General features: G+C 38.7%; 1 protein-coding gene across 7 annotated transcripts in view; it reads left to right on the forward strand.

The window, feature by feature from the left end:
* Positions 1–19,510, forward strand: part of tenm3 (teneurin transmembrane protein 3) — a 174,891-nt gene extending 155,381 nt beyond the window's left edge. For 6 of the 7 annotated variants that reach the window (XM_029512999.1, XM_029513050.1, XM_029513015.1 and 3 more), the window contains 21 exons: positions 366–425; positions 593–755; positions 1,954–2,092; positions 2,339–2,444; positions 2,892–3,034; positions 3,425–3,603; positions 5,855–5,959; positions 6,482–6,612; positions 8,158–8,327; positions 9,682–9,808; positions 12,126–12,323; positions 12,512–12,571; positions 12,684–13,028; positions 13,438–13,682; positions 13,762–13,943; positions 14,404–14,606; positions 15,068–15,178; positions 15,290–15,432; positions 15,521–15,645; positions 16,256–16,386; positions 17,101–19,510. In XM_029512999.1, the coding sequence (XP_029368859.1) occupies positions 366–425; positions 593–755; positions 1,954–2,092; positions 2,339–2,444; positions 2,892–3,034; positions 3,425–3,603; positions 5,855–5,959; positions 6,482–6,612; positions 8,158–8,327; positions 9,682–9,808; positions 12,126–12,323; positions 12,512–12,571; positions 12,684–13,028; positions 13,438–13,682; positions 13,762–13,943; positions 14,404–14,606; positions 15,068–15,178; positions 15,290–15,432; positions 15,521–15,645; positions 16,256–16,386; positions 17,101–17,856 (3,822 nt within the window). In that variant the 3' untranslated portion in view covers positions 17,857–19,510. The remainder of the gene's footprint in view (positions 1–365; positions 426–592; positions 756–1,953; positions 2,093–2,338; positions 2,445–2,891; positions 3,035–3,424; positions 3,604–5,854; positions 5,960–6,481; positions 6,613–8,157; positions 8,328–9,681; positions 9,809–12,125; positions 12,324–12,511; positions 12,572–12,683; positions 13,029–13,437; positions 13,683–13,761; positions 13,944–14,403; positions 14,607–15,067; positions 15,179–15,289; positions 15,433–15,520; positions 15,646–16,255; positions 16,387–17,100) is intronic. The other variant, XM_029513007.1, reaches the window with a different exon arrangement.
* The last annotated feature ends 633 nt before the right edge of the window (positions 19,511–20,143 follow it).

Below are 20,143 nucleotides of genomic sequence, written 5' to 3' on the forward strand. Positions count from 1 at the left end.
ATTTTTTTAAGTTTATTTGCTAAAATACAATAATTCCTTTTTCTGAAACGAAAGTACTGACACCAGAGAGACTTTCAGAGATATATGGAGTTATCTGCAAAACACTCAAAACATCTCTCATCATTAATGACCCTCTCAATCCACATCTCATGGACGCCTCATAGGCACTCCCTCCCATCACTGTAGATAGTTTAGCCATGTACATTTTTCCAGTTATAGTGCATCATACTTCGACATACTCTGACATCTGACAAAAAGTGGTATTTTAACTAATGGGATGAGGCAGATTGCAGCTCACTTCTGATCCTGGGTTTTTCATACTCTTTTTTGACCTCTGTTTTAAAATCTCTATTTCACCCCACCAGGTATCAACTGATGGAGAAATTACCCATCTAGCTGGAGCGTTATCTGACTGTGACTGCAAGGTACTACAAATCAGTTTATGCATCACTTACAGTGAATTTCGTCATTTCATATACCTGTGTTGTCCATCATCTTACCAAAGCCATTTTAGTTCAAATTTAGTCCAGCTATCTTCTATTTCTGTCTTCTTTTCTTCCTCGCTTCCCCTTTCTCACCCTCTTTCCTGCAGAATGATGCCAACTGTGACTGCTATCAAACAGGCGATGGTTATGCTAAAGATGCCAGATTTAACTCCCCTTCATCTTTAGTGGTATCACCAGATGGCACACTATATGTGGCTGATCTGGGAAACATACGGATTCGTGCCATACGACGCAACCAACCACCCACTGGTATGTACATACATTAGAAATCCATATAAATTATGCATACAAATGGCAAAATTGGCCATGGATAGCACCATACAGCCAAAACATTTTCCTAGCAACTTAAATCTTTAATCAAAAGTAATCTTGTAGACAGCATGGCTCATAGCCCCACAACAAAAAGTTTGCGGGTTCGGTTCCTGGCCTGTGGCCTCTGTGTGCAGAGTTTGCCTGTTCTCCCTGTGTTTGCGTGGGTTTGTTCCCACTGTCCAAAGACATGCATGTTTAGGTTAAGTAGTGACCTTAAATTGTCCGCAGGTGTGAGTGTGAGTGGTTGTTGGTCTCCGTGTGTCACCATATGTCGCAGGAGGAAAAGCGCAGACAGTTAAAATCCATTTCACTGGAAGAAATCTCTGTCAAAAATTCTGGAGCAGATGGACATAAATTATGTTCAATCCTGCATATGAGCACCGTTACAAAAGCCTTGTTAGGTAATAAAGGCTTTCCTTTCATTAAAACATCAGAGGGCTTTTAATTTTAAAATGTTTCAGAAAGCTTTGAGTTTGCATTAACATTAACAATGATGATAGGAAGTCCAATACTTAGCCAACCAATGGGGTCTCGATCAATTACCCCCGTTGCAGTTTTGATGCTATGACTTCATGTAATGAATCAGAATCAGCTTTATTGGCCATGTTAATACATGTTAATACATGTACATACAAGGAATTTGACTCATTGCTATTAGTAGCTTAAATATAAATATAATATATATATTTATTTATATTTTTTTATAGTTGTAATAGTTATAAAATAAAACAGCAGTCATAATAATTATAGTCACAGAAAACAAGTGATGGATTGTCTGGACTGTACAGGATTATAACATGAATGCAGTGAAATTAATAAAAATGACTGGATTGCACTATTCACAGGACATGGATGACAATGTACAATGAAGACTATACATTTCCGTATAAATGTATTGTTATTAACATGAATTACAATTAATTATGAGTTATAATAATTAATTGTCATGCAGGAGAATTGTGCACATTACTGTTGACTGTTGTAAACTACACACTAGGTAGGATACTGCACCAAATATTAGCCATACCTAGGAGTGACTCTGAATTAAATTTTCTATTCATTTTATCGAACTGATTTTAAAGTCTTATATATGACTGACTGAATGACTGACTGACTGGCTCTTTGTGTTCTTCAGGCTCTCTGGCTTCAGGTCCCAGTTCCTATGAAATTGCCTCTCCAGCCTCTCAAGAACTCTATGTGTTTGATCTGAATGGGACTCATCAGTTCACAATGTCTTTGGTCACTGGAGACTACAAATACAACTTTAGTTACAGGTTTGTGTGTGTAGAAATATATTAATTTCTGCTGTTGGGAAGAAAAAAAATGATTTTGTTAAAAGATAATTATGTTTGGTCCTTATCCCTCAGTAAACATTTTCTTGAGAAAATATCTTGCATCTTGTTTTATTCTTTTCATTCATTGCATCTGAAAAATTATTTTATTTCCACAGTTTCTTTTTTCTTTTTCAAATTGAATCCAGTATTACTTTGTCATTTCCACCTCCATTTCTTGTCTCTCAGCAATGAGGAGGATGTAACTGCAGTGACTGACAGCAGTGGAAACACCCTCCGCATCCGTAGAGATGCAAACAGGATGCCTGTACGTGTGGTTGCCCCTGACAATCAGGTGAGATATGCAAGGGTTTCACGCAATAAATTGTCACATGAAGACATTTGTTTTTGCAAATATGCTAAATCTTGTTCAAGCCATTATGTAGTCAATTTTAAGCCATATTGAATGTAAACATCTCCTACAAGTTGACAGTAGGGGCTTTCCCACACACGGAGGAGCCTCTTCTGTGACTTTATGGTTGAATTTGTTATTAATCATTAATTTATAATATAATTAATATATTATTAAATATATATTTTAGATGCTGTGGCTCATGAAAAATGTCACTAAGGCCGTAAATTGGCATCTATACATTTATATATGAATAAGTATAAAGTTGAATATAAGTATTTAATAATAACTATTAATATAACTATTTATATAAATCAAGCAAATATATTAAAATCTCAGCATCAGAATATGAACATATAACTGTGGCTGTGTGTATTTCTCTGTGTGTAGGTCATCTGGCTAACTATTGGGACTAATGGAGGTCTCAAGACTCTTACAGCTCAGGGTCAGGAATTAGTCTTGTTTAGTTACCATGGCAGCAGTGGCTTGCTTGCAACCAAGAGTATCCAAATAGGCTGGACGACCTTCTATGAGTAAGTTCCAATACTGTGTTTATTTATTTGAGACTTTGTCTGTTGACTAACTGCTGATTTATAGTTGTATTTTTATATTTCAAAACAACCTACAGAAATTAATCAAATGATTTACTACTTACCACAACTACTTTACTTCCTATGGGTGTTGAATGGTTTAATAGCAGGTAAAATCATTTTAAACATTTCTGATAGAATAGTATCACATTACCTGATGTGCAATTGCTCAAACTGAAATAACTAGTAATTTGCATAAAATGGGCAGCATTGGTACGAGGAAAGGTTTATGTCTGTTTGGACACAAACTTATCAGTCTCTTCAAAAGACCATCACTAATACCACTACTACTATTACTATTAACCCCTTCCTGCTTCTTCTGTGTCCTTGAAGCTACGACAGTGAAGGTCGTCTGACCAATGTGACCTTCCCCACTGGTGTTGTGACTAATCTCCACGGAGACATGTCTTCAGGGGCTGTTGCTGTGGACATTGAGACATCAGGGAGGGATGAGGATGTTTCTATAACAACCAACCTTTCATCAGTAGACTCTTTCTACACTTTAGTGCAAGGTGAGATGCTTAGACAAGCCTTCACAAGCCTTCATTTACAATCCGATTAAAATAAGGTGCAGACATGTAAATGTTGGCCACCCTTTGACTACTGTCAATAACTACTCCACATTTAAGGAATTACTTTTGCCAAAAAACAATTCAGCCAACCAAGTTCATAAAAACTGAACTGGAGTAAAGTTATTGTTTGATTGCTTTCTTATTTTTGCATAAAATCAAAAGATATTTTTGTTCCTCTGAATAAAATGTGGGGAAAAATGTCCTAAATATAACTTCCGGTGTATGTCACCTTAAAGATGTTGTGACAGTTTCACAGCAAAAGCCATATTCTTTTACTTCATGTCACAGTATATCACACTAGTACTGTCGCAGTTGATCACATTTTTAAACAGCAATGTCAGCTTTCTAGTTCCAAGCCAATAAAATACAGACATGAGATCCGTCAAAGTACCCTCACTGTGCATTGCTGATTTCAACAGAACTGTAGAAGAAAAAAAATGCAAGGTTCACCATCCTATTCATCCATCATGCCAAACTTTCCAACACAGGAAACTACAACTTAGCATTGAAGTCCTTGTTAAAACTTACCTAATGAGCAAGTTCAGGTGAAGCATCAAGCATGTGGCAATGGTTGGTTTCTGGACTGTATGTGGCCAGAAAGTGTTTTCATTCACACATTGTATTGGTGTAACTCACACTTGATACATCACAGAAACTGAAAGCTTTGTGCCATATTTATTGAATTTGAATTTGTAGATTACATTTTGAAAACATGTTGTTAAGGTAAGGGTGTAATAGTGGCAATAAATACAGTACATGTTCATATATCAATTCCTGGCTGTATTAAATTGAATGTATAAAGCTTTCTTCTGAGCTGAAAAAGTGTTGTGGTTGGCTGGGGATGAAGGACCTTCCCCAAGATTATTTTTATATTGGGATAGAAAATTTGATGTGAAATGTTTTGATGAGTTGTTAAACAGAAACTGAGTTAAAGAACTATTCACCTGATGGTATGTCAGAAGAAAAGAGAGAAAACTACTACTATAGCTGAACACTATTTTGTCCATACTTCCTCACAAAACTGAGTGAGTTCAGTCTTATTTTTGGATGCCTTAAAGATACAGCTTTTCCTCAGCATCAGGATTCAGGTCTGCACTCTGACTGTGCAACCCCAAAAAAGGGGTTTTCTTTTTTTAAGCCATTGTGTAATGGATTTGCTTAAATGTTTAGTAACATTGTACTTCTGCATTACTCAGCATCTACTGAGCTTCAGCTGGTGAAGAGATATGCTGATATTATCCTGAAGGATTCCATAATAAACTTGATAAACTCCACTATCCCCTTGATGATGGCAAGGTGTCCAGGCCCTAAAGCAGCAAAGCAGGCACCATTTAATACCATATGGAGTGATGTTCTCAGCATCACTGTGGAATTTTAAGGTGCTATTTGGAAAATGTTTGACACACAGCTTATTTTTTGGAAGTAGTTTCTACAAAGAAGTCCTGCAATAGCTAGAATGTTCAGTGTTTTGCATTTCGTAGACTAATGAACAGGGATATTATTCTTTCCCAATTATTTTCTGTTTACAGTTACTAGGGCTCTTCTTGACCTCAGTGAAGATTCTGTATTGTCCATTTCGAGTCATCTTGGCAGGGCACACTCTTCTTTGTAGAGTAGCTACATTCCCAAATATGAGATGATGTTGTCACCCTTCCCAGCTTTGTGGATTTCTGCACCGTCTGTCCTGTTTTTTTTGGGATGGATTCATTTCATTGATTGGGCTCAGGGTATGCTCACTCCTGATTCTAAATAGCATTTGTTGAAGTGCTTTGTCAAGGAGTTCTAATGTTTTTTCCAACCTGCGTCATGAGTGTTTGGGGGATTTATTCAATATGAACAGAAACAATTGAATAATTGTTGTATTATTCATTAAAACAGATTTTAAGAAGAAAGAAGATTTTTTAATTATTTTGGATTTTATTAAAATTAGGCATTCATTTAAGACACAATAATTCATGAACAAATATAATTTAATCAATTTATAGTTAATTTACTTATTTGCAACTGTATCAACAGGTTCTGAAAATGTCTCAGAAAATGTTAACTGTCTCTTATCTTTCTCTCTTTCTGTTGTTTGCCCTCACATCAACTCAGATATTTGCAGTATTTTTGATTAAACTCCTTAGAATTTGAAAACAAATTGAATGAGAACTATTATTGGGATTAAATCATGATAATTTCTCTCATATAGACCAACTTCGTAACAGCTACCAGGTGGGAAATGACCGTTCACTGAGGGTAACCTATGCCAATGGGATGGACACACACTACCAGACAGAGCCCCACATATTGGCAGGTATGTAGCTCTAGCCACATTACCCTGAATATATATTGTTGCTTAACTGGAAGCTTTATGTCAAAGTGCTTTGGCTGAAGATTTCCTGCAATTCAAAGGAACCAAATGTGCAAGATGTGTTGTGTAAAGCATTGGTGTTGGCTCTACATGGTGAGTGTTTTGCAATTTAACTATTAACTATTTTGAAATGTATATATATATATATATGTAGTGAAGGTTTGTGAAGTGAAGGCTATATTAATAATTTATGGTCTCCATTTTTCTAAATGCTTTGGAAAGATTAGTTAAAATACTGATGATTGGTAAACTTAAAAGTCTGAACTACCAGATGGTTGCATAGGTTGATTGCTCAGGCAACCACATTACCTCACTCACAGTGTAAATTGCTGGGCTGACATATAAGATTAGAGAGACACTATGATCAGCGCTTTATTGGTAGGGTTTGGGCCTTAACAAACAACCGTCTCTTAAACCCATCACACCTTGTTGATTAAATGTGATGTCTGTGATATTCAACTCTAGGTGCTGCTAACCCAACTATAGCCCGTCGCAACATGACACTACCAGGAGAGAATGGCCAAAACCTGGCTGAGTGGAGATTCAGGAAAGAACAGACTCGTGGAAAAGTCATTGTCTTTGGGAGAAAACTCAGGGTGAGACTTCCCTGGCCAAGGCTTTTCTTGAAATTAAATTTACGATTTGTGATTTGGCTCAATCCACCAGACTCCGTGCAATTAATGTACTGGACCTGATGGGCTGAGATAATGATTTCTCTTCACTAACACAGCTGTTAGTTGGTTGTGGGGTTGGATGAAAAGCAATTGACTTTAATCCCTGCCTCCACACTAGTGCTGGGTCCATCATTAGTAGTAATAAAACTAAAGTTGGAGTTAATACGCAGCTAAAAGCTGTGCCACAATCACATACTTTATATTCATGTCATATATTTTGAGTTACAACTCCAAGTCTTTTTGGCCTCTATTTCTTTCTACACAAATGGAAGAATATGCAAAAACAGCTTTTACCACTTTTTAACCAGGCTGGAGACATTATGTCCCATTCTTGTGAAAGTAGCATCTTACATAAAACCTTAATAGAATTCCTTCAAACTTGGTAATTACTTCAACTTAATTATGAACAGACCTCACAAAACATGATTTTAGAGCCACAGTACCTTGGAAGGAAGACTGAGTAACTGGAAGAAAACAGTGAAGACATAAGGTTAACATCCTAACTCAACATACCAACAGCCTGGCCAAGCCAGAGTTTGGACCAAGAGCTTTCTTGAAGTGAGGTGACAGTTCTGACATTTTGCAGCTAAATACGTTTTATCTCTTTTTTTTACTGTACTTGGTTTGTTATCAAATCATTTTTGTATTGCATATACTATAAATGTTTTTGTCAAGTTACATTAGTTGTTTTAGTTTTTTTTTACACTTAATCACTCTGGCACTTCAGAGTAATGATTGCTGCTGAGGGCTCAAGTTTTATAACAAAAGTAACAAATGGTTGTCCCAAAGGAGCTTTTACCAGACTGGATTTAGTATTTTTGCACACCTAAGGATTAGTACAGTAGTGGTAGTACAGATTTTTTCTTAATACAGCTGTCATCTGATGAGGCAATACAAGAAAACACTCTGATTGCTGTAGGGAATTTTAAACTTAACGTTCAGTTGAGCCAACTCACAGCTCACTTCTTCAAAAAATGGATGTATCCACGTGGACACTCACAAAAGATAGCAGAGAAGAGGAAGACCTATGCATTGGCCCAAAGGACATGTACTGTGTAGAAGAAGATGAAATGCAGGAATGTGCTGTTATATGAAGATAGAAAAAGTACCCAGTGAGGATACCAACATAATGAGTAGACACTAAAAAAGTTAACGATAACAGATTGCAGGACGCCAAACCCATTTGGTTGAAAATTTTTGCTTTATCTTCCTGGACAATCTCATAATCATTCTCCTAATGACACTTATTTTGAACAAATTCAAGTTTAGCTTCTGCCACTGTCCTGTTCAAACTGTAGTTTGATTTATGGAACAGTTTTATTTTGAATAGAGGTGGAGGTCAGAGGGGATTTTTCATTCAGATATTCAACAGAGCACCACTATACACTAGCTTTCAACGACTTAGCATTTAACATTTTCCTCATTGAAGATTTATGTGATTTTTAATACTTGTTTGTCTTTCTCCAGGTGAATGGTAGGAATTTGCTCTCCGTGGATTATGATCGTTCTTTGCGAACAGAGAAAATTTATGATGACCACAGGAAGTTCCTGTTGAAGATCATCTATGACACCCAAGGCCATCCCACACTTTGGGTTCCCAGCAGCAAGCTGCTGTCAGTAAACTTGACATACTCCAGGTGAGCTTTTCTGTCCCAGTGTGTTTATTATTTTAGGATTTCCCCCACTTGCTACACTCAACTAAAGGAAACTGTTACACAGGTCGAACACAAGAAGGGGGTTTGGGGCACTGAAGAGTAATCAAACAGGCTCGAACATATGCATAGTTTTCTCAGGTCCAGTAGACTACACTATGGTTGCCATAAAATAATAATTTGGAAATATTAATTTTGACAGATAGACTATAAGAGTAGGAGTCTCAGCTTCTCATCAGAGAAGAAAATGCTGTCCTTGATTATTAACTATTTTATTAAGATTATTGACAGTTTTAAGCACCTTTTGCAAGCAAGAACCATTCATAATCAGAGGAGTGGTGTTGAGCCTTCTACTGAAGAATTACTAAGGTGACTGTTAGTCGTCTTATATTGACCTGCCTTTATTCTGTGTCAGTGCTACACTGTAAAAATTGATGCAGTTCATTATAACAACACATTTGACTTTTTAACGACACCACTGAGATGATTTCATTATGTAAACGTGTAAAACATGTAAAATGTATGAATAATATATGAATAATACGTTTTACAACGTTTGTCAGATCACATTCTTCTGAGTAACAGCAAAAACCTGAAAGTTTGTTAAATCTTGTAATAAACTATGTGAGAACAGTTATAGTATTCAAGAAACATCTCCAGGATATACTGGGAAGCATCATCAGTGTTGTGACCTGGGGTCATACAGTGTTTCAAGTCTCAGTGTTCCTGGTAGTTGGCACACTTCCTCTCATTGGCTTCTAAACTCCTGTAGACTTGGTTCCTTCTGATTGAACTCTGTGGTTGGGCGAATGGGGTTGATTAAGGCTAAATTGGCACCTAAATGTTTCCCCCTCACTGGATTACTCAAGGTGTCTTGGAGGAAATAACTCACTTCCTCTCTCAAGGCGACCACTGCACCTTAGGTAAATAGATAATTCCTGGCTCTCGCTCTAACCTGTGGAGGGCCATCAGCTTCTTCCGTTGGATAGTTTGTAGTTCTGCCAATGACTGCTTCCCCCCATCAGTAACCTTCTTGTACTGTTTTTTGAGGGCACGAAGCTCCTGATTTATCCTGTGACATGGCAAACTTGGCACTTGGAATGCTGAAAATTCACTTTTAGATACACCTGTACAAGCTAATGTAATCAAATACACCAAAAAAGAAAATTCAAAGCTGCTACATTTTTAGTTTAGTATTTAATTACTTTAATGAATATATGATTTCACTTCAGTCTCTGAGACAAATTAGGGTGGCTCAGCACAAATACACTGACACTCATGGTATGTGCATGTGCGTGTGTGTGTGTGTGTGTTTGTGTGCGCACACGTGTGTGTTCAGTACGGGCCAAGTTACAGGCCTCCAAAGGGGTCCAACAACAGAAAAGTGGGAATACGACAGCCAAGGAAGAATCATTTCCAGAGTCTTTGCCGATGGGAAGATCTGGAGCTACACTTATCTCGAAAAGGTGCAGTGCTCTTTTACTTTTGAGCAGGAGAAGCTTAAAGACTGATATTTTTCATAGTGGTAAAGACAAATTAAGTACTGCATTCTTGTGTGTCCATGCACAGTAGACCTGTGTTAATTTATTACTCAAGACATGCTGCTGTGGAAAAAAAGAATATATACTTCCCAAAGAGCATGTACACAATGCACACCCACTTAGAAATACTTTGTCTGACTTAAATTTGGTCCTTTTTGTTAAGCAGAACAACATTGGACCCACAATGCAGACCAGAGAGAAAACAGTTAGCGAGAAGAGTTTTAGTAGCAGTCCAGGTCGGTACACAGAAAGGCAGTCCGCACAGACAACAGTACAAAAACCCTAGGCAGAATTTGGTGTCAAAAAAAAGGTGTGCGTCAGAACCAGGTGAGCATAGAGGAGACTGAGACAAGGGATGAAGGAGTGGAGGAGAGCCAGGTGCAGGCAATGCAGGGGAGGGGAGTGTCAGGAACAGGAGACCGCGGGCTGGATGTGGCGGGTCAGACCGGGAGTGGCTTCGTGGCTGAAAGGGAAGAAGAGAGGCATGATGCAGGAACAGACAGGAAACAATAGTAGGAATGCTACAAAAATTTTCAGGGAGCCCACTGTTACTGCGGAAGATTTACAACAAACTGGCGATGAGTGAATGAAGAGCCAGTCCCTTAGCTGTGTAGGTCAGTGAGATGATGATCCTAGATGAGCTGCAGGTGTATGAGGATGGAAGTAGGTCAGCCACACCTAAAATTGAGTCCAGCAAGGAAAGGAGGCAAACAGACAGGCAGGGAAACCATAATACAATAATACAATACAATACACTTTTCCCAAAATGTTAGTAAAGAAACAAAGCCATAAAGAAACACATTAATGGCTGCTATCCAAAATGTTGATCGTTGAAACTAAAAAAACATTTTTTAAAAGACATTTTAACTTTTACTTTTACTTACATAATGTTGCCTAAAAATTCTTGCATGTTTTCCTATCTTGTTCAGTTATCTCATAATATACAGTTGGTGCATAGTGAATCAGAATTTTAAAAAGTCAATCACAGTTGTCTGTGAAAAAGCAACTCACTTCACTTCAAGACTGGGGGCTTCTGCTGTGGGTGGATTAGTTACCTTAGTTAGTTACCTTTCAAGAGATCAATGTTGAAGTCCCAATGTAGAGAGATTTTAAATGAAAAGTGAATCAGTATCATTATTTTGCTAGAATAACCCTGTTAAATAAATTAATGTACCACAACCAACTCAAGTCATACAAAAAGAAAATTTGTTACACAATAGTCCATAAAAAATATGAAAGCATAATTGTACATTATTAGAGTGTTCTTTGTGTAACCTTTGTGGTATGGACTGATGTGGATTAAGTATCTTCCACAGTTGGTGTAAGCAGTGGTAATTGACGACCCAAAACCTGGAGACAGACTCAAGTCAGCTTAAGTTGGAAAAAGGAGTTTCTTTATTGCATGTAGAGGAATGTGCAGACAATAGATGGTAGATCCATGCTTCAGCAGACTGAAACAGAGCTTCAGACTGGAGCACAATCCTGATGCAGGAGTTGCAAACAGGAGGAGAAAAGCATGATCAATCTTCTTGAGAGTTTCACTGTGAGAAAATACAAGGTGGCTAGAGTGTTTCTAACAATACAAATCGATGGAATAAGAAACATAAGGGTTCAAATACTGTGAAGTAAATGAACTGATTGTTATGAACACTGCACTGCTGGAGCTCCCTGCTCCTCTTAATCCCTCCCTGCTTCAGCTTCCCCTGCACACGCCCCTCTGCTCAGCCTCCAGTCAGCTTCTACCAGCCTTTTCCCTCTATTGCTCCACCACACTCCTCCCACACCTGTTTGCCACACCTGTGTCTCATTGTCCCATTTACCTGTCTGGATTTAAGTCAGTAAGTTGCCTTGGTTGTTTGCCAGAATGTAACCTGTGCTTCTGCTCGTTGCTTTCCCTGCACTTTTTGAATTGATCTGACCTGTTCCTCTTCTTGTGTGTTTTTTTTTTTTTTTTTTTTGGTTGTCTTTGCCTGAGGTCTCTGTGCTGCATACAAGTTGTTTTGTTTTGTTTTTTTTTCTGCCAAAGCTACTGTTAGCATCACTCCTATCTCTGCCCTGTTATTTTGTGTTTGAGTCTTCTAGTCCATGACAGAGATATCAGTCAGGTGTGCGGTGACACATGAAACCCCAGAGAGGGGGCAAAAGACAAGGAAGCACCTGTCCATGGCTGATGACATAACAGAATCACACATGGTATTAGTTACAAAACACTTATTGCTGTCCTCTTTTGTCTCTCTAACAGTCTATGGTGTTGCTGCTACACAGCCAGCACCAATACATCTTCGACTATGACTCAGGGGATCATCTGTCAGCCGTCACTATGCCTAGTGTGGCTCGGCACACAATGCAGACCATCAGATCCATAGGATACTACAGAAATATCTACACCCCCCCAGAGAGCAACGCCTCTGTCACTGTGGACTACTCTGAAGATGGGCAGGTCTGTTTCTGTGGGTGTGTCAGTGTATATAAGGAGACTTAAAGTAAAACAGAATATTTTTCTTAATGTTGTGTTGTTTGACCACTGTAAGTTGACAGATGCCATTGTCCAACATTATTATAACATTATTAATGGCCATTTGCCACACTGGGCGCTGTGATGTTGGTTATCTGTTTCTCTCTCTGTAGCTCCTCCGAGTCGCTCATCTCGGAACTGGCCGGCACATACTGTACAAATATCGCAGACAGGTATTTGATTGACTTTGTTACACAATTACTTGATGCTGAATGAGATGGAGCTGATATTCCACAAGGTCCACCATTATAAACACAGACTGCACTTTTTTGTATGTCACATCAGAACAAGCTGGCAGAGATCCTTTATGACTCAACACGGGTCAGTTTCACATATGATGAGACTGCTGGTGTGCTTAAAACCGTCAACCTCCAGAGTGAAGGTTTCATCTGCTCCATCCGGTACCGCCAGATTGGCCCACTGGTCGACAGGCAAATATTTCGTTTCAGCGAGGATGGGATGGTAAACGCACGCTTTGACTACACCTACGACAACAGCTTCAGGGTTACCAGCATGCAAGCTGTAATCAATGAGACTCCATTGCCAATCGATCTCTATCAGTTTGATGATATATCTGGAAAGGTGGAGCAGTTTGGGAAATTTGGAGTCATCTATTATGATATTAATCAGGTAAGACACGATGCACCGAATCAACATTTAATGTAATTTTTACAACCTAAAGCTTAGATAAATATATTGTTGGATGTACTGCTGTACCTTGACAACACCCTAATCCCCTTCTGATTAGAGTACAGATAAAATGCCAACCAGACATCTCAGTGAAAACCTTATCCACAGTTTAGCAGAGTATTAATATTTCAAAGCTGCAACTGGCTAGAAAAGCATATTGCATCATTTTCTATGCTGTCATAACATTCTGGAATATATGAAAATTCTAATAATAAAAACTGAGGAAGAAGACTTCTTCATTGTGATTGCAGGTCTGTCTGATGTCAGAGTGTCTATTCAAGTCTGATAAGCTGGGCTTTTTGACACTGGAGGAATTGGTGTTGATTTTCTGAACTTCTTCGTCTCTCAGATCATCTCCACAGCAGTGATGACCTACACTAAACACTTTGACCAGCACGGCCGCATCAAGGAGATCCAGTATGAGATCTTCAGGTCACTAATGTACTGGATCACCATTCAGTATGACAATATGGGCCGCGTCACAAAGCGTGAGATCAAGATTGGACCATTCGCCAACACAACTAAATATGGTTATGAGTACGATGTTGATGGGCAACTGCAGACAGTTTCCCTCAATGAGAAGATGGTGTGGAGGTAGGATTATTAGAATAAATTGAAAAAAGCATGATAATTTTATGATGCCAAATACCAATGATATTCATTTTGCTTGTAGATATAACTATGATCTGAATGGGAATCTGCATTTGCTGAACCCTGGGAACAGCGGTCGGTTAACCCCTCTACGCTACGATCTGAGGGACAGAATCACTCGTCTTGGAGATGTGCAGTACAGGCTGGATGAAGATGGTTTCCTGAGACAGAGAGGGGCTGAAATATTTGAGTATAACTCTAAAGGTGGAAATTAGTATTTTACATTTTGTTTGCCAGAGATTGCAGTGTAAACATTTAGTCCAGCAAAGCAGCACAGATGGAGAGCCTCCTTTTGAAGGCTGGTTGAATTATTGGAAACGGCTTTTAACACTCTCTGGTTCTCTGCTCCCACATTGGCAAGCGACCAGGTGCCTTACTATTGGTGAACAGCATAAAATAAACTTTACCAAAGTTGAACTTTACTGCCTTACTTCCATTGAAAAAATATAACTAATAATCAAAATGAACTTCACAGGAAAAGTTTGCTTCGGTATGAGAACATTAACCCCAACCCAGATCAAATGAAGTGAAAATATACTTCATATGATGTGACCATGAAATTGTGTATACATTTCATGTGATTATACCAATAACTAATGTGTTTCATCACAGAACAATGTTATAATAATAATAAACACTTTAACAATCTTTTCTTCTTCTTCAGGTCTTTTAGTCCGTGTTTACAGTAAAGCATCCAGCTGGACCATCCAGTACCGTTACGATGGACTGGGTCGGCGTGTGGCATCGAGAAACAGTCTGGGCCAACACCTGCAGTTTTTCTATGCTGACCTGAACTATCCTACCAGGATCACCCACGTCTATAACCACTCCAGTTCAGAGATCACTTCCTTTTACTATGATCTACAGGTAGCTAAACTGGAAAAAGTTGATCACCATATAGAGATATCACAGTTAACATTTCGAATTTGGTTTAATCATACAAGGAAAGGAGATCAAATTGTTTAAATTACTTTTACTACCTCATACAGAGCTTCATTTGAAGAAAGGCAAAGCGCTGAGTCTGCCTTTCTTCCAACACAACTTTCACTCATGCCACTCAAAGAATTTAGTAACTCATCTTTTAATGAGAAAATTACTTTTAGTGAGAAATTATTTTTATTTTCAAGCCTTACAGGCCAGGGATTGTATATATTACTTCGTGGCAGATCAAATTGTTTTGGTGTGATTAGTAGACCATCTGCTGCAACACCCACAAATTAATAGTAGTGTGACATAATTATTTACACTCCTGTTATGATGTGCAATATAACAGCAGTCAATAAATGAATCATTATACTGAGGATGTTTATTGTTTTATTGTTGTACAGGGCCACGTGTTTGCTATGGAGATCAGCAGTGGAGAGGAGTTTTATATTGCATGTGATAACACAGGGACACCGTTGGCTGTCTTCAGCAACAATGGACTGCTTCTTAAACAGGTAAGTATGTGAGTAAAGGACAAAAGCACTTAATTGTGTTTCATGTGTATGTCCAGAAAATAGTTTGGTGTGTCCATACAGGATCATAAAAGTCTGTTTGTGTGTGGGTAGGTACAGTACACAGCGTATGGTGAGATTTACTTTGATTCCAATCCCGACTTTGTGCTGGTAATTGGTTTCCACGGAGGCCTCTATGATCCTCTGACACGACTGCTGCATTTTGGAGACAGAGACTATGATATCACTGCTGGGAGGTTAGCAATCTGTCACTTACTCATTTCCACTGCAAGGATGGTGACACTGTAAGGAGGCTGTTCATGCATAATTTTGTTTCATATTAAGGTGGACCACTCCTGACATTAGCACATGGGCACGTGTTGGTAAAGATCCACAGCCCTTCAACCTCTACATGTTCCGAGGCAACAACCCAATCAGCAAGATCCATCAGGTCAAAGAATATGTTACAGGTAACAAATATAAGGAGCTACTGTGCAAGTGTAGATGTGTCACCTGTAGCTATACTACTACCTCTTGCCCATAGTGCATCAATACCTATTAAAAGCAACTGAAGCAGCAGTTGGTTTGGATTTATAAATTATATTATAGCCAAAAGTGAAAACCTGTTTCTGCTCAGTAACTATACATAAAATTTTTAACTAGATCTAGAGTAATTCTCTGGAGAGTCTTCTTTCATTTATGGATTTAGATAAATTGTTGCATTACTCTTATTTACTAAAACATAATACTGCATGTTGTAAACTTAGGCTACTTAGATTAGAGAGTTAGAAATCCATAGAAATAAATATCTGTCAGTATAGTAGTAATAGTTTTCTTCATTAACCAACACTGTGAGCTTAATTTAGTCCATCTGTTAGCTGGAACACAAACTTATAATAGAATTAATGCTGCAACAATGGCTATTTGTCAAAAGAGCAACTGAGGACTGTTTCGCATTATTTTAAGAAAAATCCACAGAATTCAATATCACTGTATGTTTTTCAGTTGCCTATGCTAAATATGCTTTAAATTACATGTGAACCTCTTTATTTTTTTATATCTCTTTATATCTCCATGCAGATATTAATATCTGGTTGGTCACATTTGGATTCCATCTCCACAATGCAATCCCAGGATTTCCTATTCCTAAATTTGACCTGACACAGCCATCGCTGGAGATGAAGAAAAGCCAGCTGTGGGATGACCTACCCGTATGTATTCTAAGGAACAAAGAGAGGTTGAATAAAGGGGTGTTTTGATACAGATGTGACTTTCTGGTTCCACTCCTGGCCAGCTGCACCTTTTGCTGCAGGTCATTCCCCGTGTTTGGTGTCACTGTGGAGAGTCGTCCAGACCAAAACACCCTTTGCCAGTCGCTATGTCTACACTTCTTGTTTGACAGATGGATCATAAGCAAGTCCCACTTTCACAGAAAATATGTGGTGAAAATTCAACTACATGTGGAACCCAATAATGAACTATCATATCAGCATGTTAATGCTTTAGTGTTGCATTGTTCCACAAGAATTTTTCTGGATCTGAGATGTGTTACAGTTCTGACCTTCCCAACCCTCTGAGACACACACACACACACACACACACACACACACACACACACACACACACAGAGAGAGGAAAACTAAACCAAAAATGGCATTTCCAAAACCCAGAATTCATTCACTTAGTTCATAGTTACATGAAGAATATTAACTATATTGCCTTATTATGTTCATCTTTTGTGTGCCATGAGCCAGTTGTATCAATTCATCCTCAATGCCAACAAAGCTGAGGTATAGATTTAAAGTAGCTTGAGGGCCTCAAATAACTACATCTTCCATTCTGACTGCATTATCATAAGTGCTGTGATCTTTGTATGTACTGTAGCATCCAATAAAATCAAGCATTATTTGTTCTCTCATCAATAGTCTATCTCAGGTGTCCAGCAGGAAGTGACTCGTCAGTCCCGGGCCTTCCTATCCTTTGAGCGCATGCCGGAGATTCAACTCAGCCGGCGACACTCTGATCATGCCAAACCCTGGCTGTGGTTTGCCACTGTCAGGTCGCTTATTGGTAAGGGGGTGATGTTCGCTGTGATCCAAGGCCGTGTGGTGACCAGCGCTCTCAACATTGCCAATGAAGACTGCATCAAAGTGGCTGCAGTCTTAAATAATGCCTTTTACCTTGAGGACTTACATTTCACAGTGGAAGGCCAAGACACACATTACTTCATCAAGACCAGCCTCCCTGAGAATGACCTAAGTGCACTGCGGCTTACCTCAGGAAGGAAATCTCTGGAGAACGGTGTGAATGTGACCGTGTCCCAGTCTACTACAGTGATGAATGGGAGAACAAGACGGTTTGCTGACGTGGAACTGCAGTATGGTGCACTGACTCTACATGTGCGTTATGGGACAACATTGGATGAAGAGAAAACACGAATCCTAGAGCATGCAAGGCAGAGGGCACTGTCGAGTGCCTGGGCTCGTGAACAGCAGCACGTCAGAGACGGGGAGGAAGGAGTTCGGCTGTGGACAGAAGGAGAGAAAAGGCAGCTGCTGAGTAGTGGGAAGGTTTTGGGTTATGACGGCTACTACGTCTTGTCCATAGAGCAATACCCTGAGCTAGCTGACAGCGCCAACAACATCCAGTTCCTACGCCAGAGTGAGATAGGTAGGAGGTAACAGAGCATCAACAAAGTTTGGATTATTCCCTGTGACTTTCAAAGACTAACAAAGTTCAGTTTTAACAAAAAATGGATGTCACAAACTGAACTGCCTTTAGACTCAAAACTAGCCACTGAAGAAACCCATTCATTCTGAGGATGATCATGTAGGATTTAAAGACTGATAATGCAATCACTTGATGATGCAATCACCAACAATCACTTAAATGTAACTGACAGAAAACATTATGAAGAACAATTGTGAGGTTTTAAAACTGTTTTCATGGCCTGCAAAGCTTTCTTTTATCTTCCTTTCTTTCACCCCGCCATCTGCCTTCAAGCAGTCCACACGCATGCCCCCTTCTCTGTTAGGTAGGGCTAACCTGAGTGCTGTCATCATGTGCTATCTAGCAGTTAAGCAGTGGAATGTAGACTCTTTTAAACAGCATTTCAGAAACCATCATGATGAGTGTCAGATGAGCCACCAAGCATTTAGACAGTTGTAAACTGTCAGCACTGTCAACTCTAACAAACATCTGGGGATACCTCCCAGATGTTAACGGCATCATATGTATGGAAGTCCAGATATGTTTCTCTGATTTGTAGACCTGAGCCTTGTCTGTAAGAGCTGTTCTTTCCAGGGCAGGAAGCCACCGAAAGGAACTTTTCTAGAACTGTTGTGGACTTTCTAAGAGACGAAAAGGACTAAGATTTGTATGAAGGGAGAACAATGATTTTTTTCGTTTGAAAATGTTTTGTTTGTTTTTATATATAAACTTGCATTTGCTTCAGACAAAAGGGAATATAAAAATTAACAAACAAGTGTTTACATACTATTACCTATACCACTATTACTACTATTATTACACCACCAACAACAAAATGGAACATGATCAGAACTAAACAAAACCAGAAACTTTGAGTTGTGCTTTTGTTTTCCTGATACATGCAATCTGTTTGAGTTCTTCAACCACTCCTTTTCATTCCCTGTGCTTTTACAAGGTCTTTAAAATGGCACAGTGTCAGACAATAGTCAGCAGCTGTGTGAAGAGGCAGGGCAATACAGTCATTTCTCATTCTACATGGATGTACACTTCATGGACCAAGTGGGCTCACTGGTCCTGTAAAACACCACTTTCTGGCAGGCCAGGAATCCTTCACCTCTGTAAAATGTAATTCAAACTCATAATGCATAGACCTTGTGCTTTTATCAGTCAAAGGTAGTAGTATTGCTTGCAATAGAAACATGTTGTCATGGCTTTGGGGGTGCGGGGTTAGTAGTGAGTGAGTTGTAACAAACTGTTGCTTCTCTCCTCGTTTTTGCTTGTTTCTCCTTAAAGGGACAGTGCATCGCATCATCAGTGAAATTAATGAGTAACAGTAATAGATCAAAAATCAAAGTGGATGTTTTCTCATTGATCGTGGGTCTCTGTATTCTTGTAGAGGAGTTTACTTTGTGTCTGTGTATTTACAAAGGTGGAAGGCAACTTAAACCGTTTTAAAAGAAAGAACAGGAACTTTCAACAGAGAGTTAAGTTGACAATGTTTTATGCGTTTATCTTTTTTATTTTGAAGGTTCAGAAAATCCACTTACCCGTACATCAATATTAGTCTCAGAGAAAGTAATTTATGTACAGTGTTTTTACAGTAAAGAATAAAAATATTTGAAACTATTGTTTTATTTTTATTTTATTTTATTCTATTTTATTAAATTGTATTTATTTTTTTATTTTTTTTTTTTTTTGCTGTGTTGGATACTCACCATTGCATTTCTTTCGGTCTAAATAGGAAACTGAATATAGAATAATTTCTCCTTTTTCCAGCCTGTTATTATCCTCATGGTCAAATGATTGGCGTCATCAGCTGTCTGTGCTGTATTTACAGTCTATTTTCCTCTATTGATCATATTTTCAATGGGCTCCATCCATCCACCCATCTTCTACCACTTTTCTGTTTCCGTGTTCAAGGGGTGCTGGAGCCAATCCCAGCCAACATTCCAGGTGAAGGTGAAGTACACCCTGGACAGGTCGCCAGTCCATCAACAATATATTCACCAGTTAACCCAAACATATATATTAAAAGGCTGCACAGGTGAAAAGTGCATTCAGATTCTTAACACAAGTAAAAGGACAAACACAATGATCTATAATCCCCTATTGCAAGAAACATTTCTGTCCAACTTGAAGTGCTCCATTCCAGATGTACTGAGGAAACTTTTCGTACCACCCAGCTCAGGTGAATTGGAACCATCTTCTCCAAACTGTAGCTATTTGACCTGTGCAGCTAAATTTCAATCACATTCAAAT

Source organism: Echeneis naucrates, chromosome 1, assembly GCF_900963305.1.
Source record: "Echeneis naucrates chromosome 1, fEcheNa1.1, whole genome shotgun sequence".
Lineage (NCBI taxonomy): Eukaryota > Metazoa > Chordata > Actinopteri > Carangiformes > Echeneidae > Echeneis > Echeneis naucrates.